An 8337-nucleotide genomic window follows, 5' to 3' on the forward strand; every position below is an offset into this window, starting at 1 on the left:
CTTGAAGACCTTGAAGATGTTTGCAAAGCTGAATCATCGATGTGATCTACCTCCACCATGTTGTCTTCATTATTTCTAGCATTTGAATCATGAGAGTTGATCTCTCTAGTAGGGATTTCATGATGATGTTCTAGTTGAGCAATGTTATCTTCCTCTTTTTCTTCTTTGTATATATCTGTAAGATTAAAATAAAATGCTATTACTTTTAGGATTTAAATAATACACCAAGGCTAATACAATACTAGTCATTTTTATATCTACACATATACTTTGTATCCAAACTTAGATTACTCAACATTGAGTGATGTACCATAATGAATTAGGAACCATATTACCTGCCAAGACTTTCACACAAGGGTCAAACTTGAGTTTGAGCCTCACTTACAAGGGCAAAGTAAAGATCTCTCAACTTGAGATTGTGCCTTGTGTTGGAAGACATCCCCAAGGTTGGACATACGTGGAGGTACGGCTCAAACTTAAGTTTGAGCCTCACCGCTACACTAGGATATGGAGTAAGTGTAATTTCTTAATAGTAAGTGTGCGTCATCATTTGTATTAGGCTCAAACTTAATTTTGAGCCTCACTGCTACACTAGGATATGGAGTAATTTCTTAATAGTAAGTGTGCATCATCATCATTTGGACCAGACGTTGGCATGAAATCAAGGATAATTAGAATAGAAATATTCACTTTAATAGAAAAATGTTAAAAGTGAATCCAAAAAAGCCAATGTATTAATCAAAAGACTAATAATTATTTCAACAAATCCACACTTTGAACAAGACCTATGTTAATATTAGTTGTTGATAAGCTCGTTTCAATGATCACCATTCGTTGTACATTCATAAGCACTTTCAGTGCACTTTTCTATCTTTCTTTGGTTGAGAGCTTGATGTGCTATGAGCATGGAAAGCCTTGTTGACATCTGTATCCCCAATCTTCTCAACGGCCATAGCAACCCCAACATTTGAAGCTTCCATGGCTTTTGCAATATCCAATATATCATCACCATTTCCACCTTCATCATATATCATCACCATTCCCACCTTCATCATCATTTTCATGCCTTCCAGTATCTTCAAAATTGTCTTCGGCATCCTTATTGAATAGAGCATCATTTTCTTGGTCCTCTTCATTCCTTTGCCCTGCATCTTCAAAGTCTCATAGCATCCCCAACTTCTTTATCATCATCTGTGTCATTTTTGCTGTCAATATCATCACCTTCGTCTTCCTCCTCTGTACTTGGCGGGTCGTCAATGTGAAGATTTTGAAGGTTCTCTTTTTCTGCATCATCTAGTGTTTGCTTTTTTGTGCCGCCACTTGCACCACACCACTCTTGCAAGGACGGGTGACCGTCTAAAAGAGCAGAGCACTTTGATTCTAATGCCATCACTTCCAAATCATCTTTGCAAAAAGCAATACATCGTCTCTTCTTTAGCAAGCTCTCCTCTAGCACAACTCCACCACAATATATCTCTACAACATAGTTATGTTCAGGACAAAACCCTGTGATGAGACCATCAATAAAGCCTTTGTCGATGAATTCTCTATTTTGGACACTAGAGCCTAAGAGAGATGAATACATTTTTTGTAAGAACCTTATCAATGACCTCAAACTTGTCAACCTTGCTGATGAAAAGAATAACAATTGTAATCTCAACTGTTCTAGATGTCCAGGCATCATCTTTTTGTGTGTGGATCACGCCAAATTCATAGTGCACCTTTGTGACTGGCTAGAAATCCCTTTGATAAGCATTCCAATGGTGATGAAATCAACAAAACACACAAGAATATATTCATATTGTGAGTTTAGTGTGTTTAAAGCAAGTGCCAACTTGGAGAAAAATTCTGACGAGAGCTGCTCCTTTGTACCATGTAGGTCCATGATTGCCAGTTGAAATGGTACATGCTCTTCACTACAGAAGGCTATAATCTTTGTCATATCAAAACCCACCTCCCTAATTGTCCAAGGAATAGACTCTTGTTGAGATACAATATCCATAGATGCTCTATATAGGTGATTGAGTAAAGTTACTACACTCTTTGAAAGTGAAGGATTTTTTTTTGAACGATTGAGAGAGTCCCTAACAAAGGACTGGTTGTAGCTCCTAAATTGATTATACTCATACTCCCCTAGCTTATATGTCTCACACACCTGTTCCCAAGTCATCTTTTTCCTTGTCAGATCAAAATAGAAGGCGGTTATTATATCTTTGAGCACTCGATCTGTTTTTAGCTTCCAAGCCATCTCCTCCATATCCATTCTTTAATGGGTTTGCTTTCTCTTCTTAAGCAATATTCTATTGTCAAGAAGTGCTGTTTGAATGTTCAAAACTTCACTCTTTTGAAGGCCTAAAATGCACCTAAACAACATTGGGCCTAACGTGACTGTTCCTGGTGCCTGCTAAATTTGCCTACTCTTCAAAGTTGGAAGTTTGGGATTTTGATCAAGACCTTTAGTTTGAGTTTCGCCCTTTGTATTTGGTAGCAAGCCTTTTGCATATAGCCTCATGATCTTAACCCAATTCTGCCATACATCATCATCACATAGAAGCAAGTGTAAATCATTTTTGACAAAATTCTTATGTAGTGTGTGCTCCGTGGTCTCCACAAAGGCCTGCAAAGTTACAAAGTAAGAAGTTAGTCCCCTTACTATAGATATCACAAAATATTAGGAGGAGTCATGCATCTATGGGTTTTGAGCCTCACTTGCCAGTGCTAAACTAGTATATAATGGTGATGCTCGATCTTAGGTTTGAGCGTCACCTCCGTATGAAAATCTAGCACTTGTAAGTGAGGCTCCAACTTAAGTTCGAGCCACAATTAGATATGCAAGTGCTACACCATCACCACAGAGAGGTGAGGCTTGAAGTTCAATTTCAAACCAAACTATTAAGTTTATGCAATTTGAGAAGAAGCCTCATGCATCTTTCTTATGCTACTGCTACACTTGAAACTATAGATCCGTAAAAGATATTATGAAAAGTAAAGAAGAAGTAATGTATGTCTATGATTTACCAAGATATAGCAAAGAATCAAAAGAGTACCTTCTAAGACTCGTCCATCTTGGGTTGATTGACACCAGGCAAAGGTTTACTAAGATGACCGTTTGCATGCCATTGTGCTCGAGCTTGTAGAAGTTGATCGAGGAATGGCTCCTTTTGCATTGACTTTGCAACAAATAAATTTGCATCCGTGGAAATGTCACGAGAAATCTTGGGCGGGCAATTTACAATTATCTTTGATCTCCTGAACCTAAATTGCTGACGCAGTTGAGGGGTCACTTTAGCCATATTTAGAGTATGCAAGCTTTTTGCAGCACTAATGGAGTGTTGACCAAAGATAATCCAATATTCAACTTTATGAATATCTTCTTTTGTGAGTTTATAGGGGTTGTTTCGTGGCACGATTACAGGGCATCAAAATTGCAAGTATCTCCTCTTGCTTTGGGTCCTCAATAAAGTCTTGGGTCAAAATATGAACCCAATCCTTATTTAACCTTCTATACACAGTTTGAAGGAGCAGGATAACATTTCATCACATCAATGCTGAAGATCTCATTTAGACCAAAGGGATAATATCCCTTCTTTATTTCTAATGAGATCATTGCTTTGCTGCCCTTGTTTGGAGTCTCAACCTCCATTAGCTCATCATCGGACGCATCTATCTCCTTTGAACCACTTGCTGGTTTTGTCCTTTGCCTCTTTGAAGAGATTTCTTGAACCTTTGTAGAGTGCTTTGTCTTTCTCTTCTTTGCAAGTGCTTGCTCCTCTTCTTGCACCTGAGAGCCTGCCATGTCTTCAGCTGCTATTGTGCTTACATCAAGGACTTTTGTTTTGTCACCCTCCTTTTTATGTTTTGAAGAAGTTGCGCCAACATTTCTAGATGCTTCAAGTGCACTCTTCACTATGGCCCTGCCATTTTTCTCCACAATTTTCCTAACTTGAGTGGTTGTTGTCTCCTTTTCAGGTATGGACTTTTTTCATGAATCCAAAGCCTTCTTTGCATGCCTCACCGCTTTCACCAGGTCCTCCACATTATCCACCCCTGAGTCTTCTTGATTGGAAAAGTCAATAATCTTCAATCCTAGCTTTACAATAGAATTGTCCTTTCCTAGTTTACTGCCAGTCATGTCTGCTGGGTGAAAAGTGTCCAATGATAGACAAAACTTATTTGCTTTTGTAGTTTCTCCTTCTGGCAATACATTGCATGTGAAGCATGGGTTTGCTCTTGCATCCACATCATCCTTAGCACCTACCACAATCCCCATATCTCCATATGATGTATCACCTTGAGACAGAAACAAATGGAGGACTCCTTTGAAGTTTGCACTAGCATCATAGCTATCCACAAACCATTTTACTCCTTCTTTGTTACTCAATTCGAAGGTTTTATCCACCTTAATTCTAGGAGTGACACTTTTAGCTTGAGTTGTTGTTTTGAGAGCATCCAGAGTAAAGATTGGTGTACCATGTGGTTGCGAGGTAGCGGGCGCTCTGCTAGCTTCCATTCCTATGAAGCACAAAAAAAGTTTCAAAACCTTAGAAAAAAATGGATTTAAATGCTACATATCAAATCAAAACCTATCAAACTTAAGAAACTTAATGCATGCTACAATTATTGATGCTTCACTTAGTTTTCTTGAATAGTGAGGGCCTCACTTGCATTTACTTAATCCATACAGAAGCTCGACCCAAGTTGTGCACTCATATGCTAGGGGTACGCTAGCATAGAGAGGCAAGGCTCAAACTCAAGTTTGAGCCTTAAGGCGAAGTTCCATGTATGGGAGGCTTAAATTTAAACTGGAGTCTAGATCCAAGTTGTGCACTCATATGCTAGGAGTACACTAGTATATTGGAGCCTTAAGGCCAAGTTCCATATAGGGGAAACCAGAACTTTTGCATTAACCGTGTGAGGATATCTGGTCGAGTATTCATGGCAGCTCTGCTGCGTTGCCATATCTCCCTGTCACACAATCCAAGTAATTGAGAATCACACATGCGGTGAGAAGCACAATCGAAATGCTTGAGAACAACTGTGGAGCACGAATACATGAATTAGTGTCATTACAATTATGTAGAAAAGAGCTGATTGGGAAAGTACATACTTGCCGTAAAAGAAAAACACATGTGTCAGTGTAGCTGCTATGGTTGCAAATCCAAAGCCATATGCAAGAGCAAACACGATACTCAGGTGCACTTGGCCTTGTTGTTCATAAGCTGTATTATTCAAAGTAAAGTCTGGGCTCAAGACGGCTTGGATGTCATAAACGCTCCCATTTGCAGTGAAAAGTTGGGATGAGAAGATGGGAAATGTCTTTGCACGATACATATTGTTCCAGTAAGCAGCCGGAAGCAACACATAAATGAAGAGAGAGAATCCCACACCAACATTGACTATTGCAAAGAATGGAGAAACCAAGGGACTTAGAAGAAATGAAGAGATGCCCGACCAATCAAAACTGAAGGCGCCCAGCCCGAGTCCTCTATATCCAGACCCTATCTGTTGTGCAGTTACTGAATTGGGAAATGCCCAGCACACCCATGAAAAGTATGTTAAGGTGCTGAACAAATAGCCTGGCAGTAAGTAGTACGAGAAACTTGCAATCATAAATATCAAGAAGAACTGGCTTCTGGAAAGTCCTTTGGACATATCCTTCTCATGCAAAGTTCTGCATAACATGAGGAGCAAGTGGAAAAGATAATCAAAATAAGTTACACAAAGTTATTGAAGCCTTGAGTAGCTTCTCACGATAAATCTCCACTTTACCTGAACAGTGACACCTGCACAAGTGTACTAGGCCACCACATTTGAGCAGGTTCAGTAAGATATTTCCGGAAAAGGCCCGCCCACCCATAACCCAGAACCTGCAGTTTGATGTGCACATTAGATAGCATGAAATAATTGCTGGGGTTATCTTTTTCAAAATAAATAGCATATTAGATAGCATGAAATGTTTGCTGGGGTTTCCAGAATCTTTTTCAAATAAATGGCACATGTGCAGCAATGGAGCATTTTTTTTAAATTGCCGACAATCAATCACAAATGGGTCCTTCATGAAACATAGCAATTCCTGACACGTGTAATTATAACTGCTTAATCACCACTAAACACCACTTAATCAGCCACAAACAGTCGATAGTGCACCCAAAAGACAGCGTTGAATTTTTGCTTATTTAAACAGCCATTAGTTGGTATTTAATCATCTAAAAACATGCAAGTACTTGTGCTATTCATCCACAAGCAGACACTTATTGCTGATATTGAGCTGCTCGCTGGCCCAATAAGATCCTACAATAATTGCATAGCCTAAGACAGCCACTAATTGGAGCATAATGGCCCAAACAGCCAATACATAGTGCTTAATCACCCACAGACAAGGATTTCAAAATGGATCAAGAGGTTAACCTGGGTAGTCAAGATGATGAACAATCCAGTCCAGAAGGAGATGTTTCGGTGGTAGAAGGCCTTGACAATGTCAACAATGCCGACGGCATAGGCGGGGCCATTGCCGAAGGCACTGCCGGCATTGGCAAAGATGGTGATAAGCACATGCTCCTTCACATTGAAAGGCCCCGGGTTCAGTGAGAATTCCTGGTTGGAGAAGGGCAGGCGGTAGGTCGTTGCGGGCAGGGCAAAGGCCATGAAGCGCCCAATTGGCAGCGCAGCAACCTGCACTGTGATTTGGGTTATGATGAGAGGCTCTGTGCGGTAGGAGAAGAACTGATTCAAGAAAGACAACACCATGCAGGATAAAATCCCTATCGTCCACATCCGGAAAGTCCATACTGGTAGAGATGGGTCATCTGTTGTGGCAACGGTAAGGGCCACTTGCTCCACAGGAGACTGGTCTTCATCATCTGCCCACTCTTCTGTTTGCACTGAAGAAACGTACTCCGTCTGTGTGCCGTTTTCCATAGCTTCTGTGCTGCTTCGAATACCGTTTTCCATGGCCTCTGTGCTGCTAAGCTCTGCCTTTAAGCGTTTATTAGGGTGGGCAAGAAGAACCCACAGCAGTATCCAAGATTTGCCTGAGAACCTACAGATATGGCGGACTGTCTTTCCTCAAAATTGCGTAGTAAATCCGCCAAATTGGTGGCCTCTACTAGAAACTCCACCAAATTGACGACCTGTACGTCCGCTCTCTGCAAGAGTTTGCCTGTGGGACGGAACGGGGGCCTGTCTTTCTTCAAAGCTGCAGGTGGGCGCAGCAGCAGGAGCGCACAAGCAGCTGTAGGATAAGTTTACAAGAACCCACAACACAACAAAGATCTGGGCTTTATCTCTGTGTTCACAATTGCATGCAAGAGCAAGAAGCCGGTCTCTCTTTGCCTTGTTGTGCTCAAGATGTGCAAGCGGGGGGGGAGCCCGAAATTGCCACAAACAAAAACAAGCTCTGCTGACCCTTGTGCAGAGAACATTACATGGATTAAGCGGGCAAAAACCCAGATCAAGAAAAGTGTGGTATGTCTACCCGTCTGTGTTTCTAAAGGCAGCAGCAGGGAGGTGAGCGTGGAACTGGCTTCCATGTCAACATCAATGGCACCACCTTCTTTTGGAGTTAATTTATTTAGCTTCAGCCTTACCAACTCTTCGGCGAGTCTCCCAACAAGGAGCTTTTGTACGAGCAAAGCCCCTCCCCAGAGAAATATACCCTAAAAGTAGCCTTCCTCAAGTCAAAACTGATTCATCATCCCATGGCTACACAGTGGCCCTCTCTCCACCACCCCCGAACACTCTTGGAGCGGTTTTCCAAAATACTAATTAAGTACACCAGAATATATATATATATATATATATATATATATATTTGGTAAAAAATCCACCCAACCTTTGCTAACCTCGTGTCAATAAAATCTCCATGCATTCTTAGGTGGACACTGGAGATCACTGCTCAAAAAGAATGTTTTTTCCAACCCTTAACATTGAAGGTAATGCTTAGGCTTAACTAGGATTTAGACTTGACAAATCACTAGAAATCATACAAATGCCACCATTTATAACTAAAATGTACAAATTTCATCCCTTAAAATTAAAGGCAACCTCCAATTCCAATCTTGATTTTTAAATTTCAGTCGAGAAAATTACGCTGGATTCCCATTCTATGGCGATATCTCATGACATGCTTGATAAATGTCATTGACACTGACAACTATAGAAATTGGAGTCCTTCAAATATTTGTGTTTCATTTGACAATCAAGCACAAATAATACAACTACCCTACCAACCAATGGTCTTGAAGATTTTACGATACCCTGAACAACGGTCTTGAAGATTTCACGATCCCCATGTATACCCCCACCAAACATGTTATAGTACCGATATGGAAAAACCTA

General features: G+C 40.7%; 1 protein-coding gene across 1 annotated transcript; it reads right to left on the minus strand.

Moving 5' to 3' along the window:
* Positions 1-4862: 4862 nt before the first annotated feature.
* On the minus strand, positions 4863-7736 carry LOC147625981 (oligopeptide transporter 4-like). Its single transcript, XM_086817767.1, has 4 exons — positions 6409-7736; positions 5770-5867; positions 5108-5671; positions 4863-4965 (listed from the first exon to the last, which is right to left on the minus strand). The coding sequence occupies exons 1-4, from the start codon at positions 6949-6951 to the stop codon at positions 4863-4865; spliced, it is 1308 nt and encodes a 435-aa protein (XP_086673893.1). The 5' UTR covers positions 6952-7736.
* Between the last annotated feature and the right edge of the window lie 601 nt (positions 7737-8337).

Source organism: Cibotium barometz, chromosome 23 (genome assembly GCF_041138505.1).
Source record: "Cibotium barometz isolate CiBa-2024 chromosome 23, ASM4113850v1, whole genome shotgun sequence".
NCBI lineage: Eukaryota > Viridiplantae > Streptophyta > Polypodiopsida > Cyatheales > Cibotiaceae > Cibotium > Cibotium barometz.

Bases quoted from the DNA above. Each gene is read 5' to 3' on its own strand.
- LOC147625981 (XM_086817767.1), bottom strand. From the start codon at position 6,951: ATGGAAAACGGTATTCGAAGCAGCACAGAAGCTATGGAAAACGGCACA. The intron at 5,672-5,769 runs GTAAAGTGGAGA...CATGTTATGCAG, and splicing joins GTGCAGGTGTCACTGTTCAG to AACTTTGCATGAGAAGGATA. The intron at 4,966-5,107 runs GTATGTACTTTC...ATTGTGTGACAG, and splicing joins GTGTTTTTCTTTTACGGCAA to GGAGATATGGCAACGCAGCA.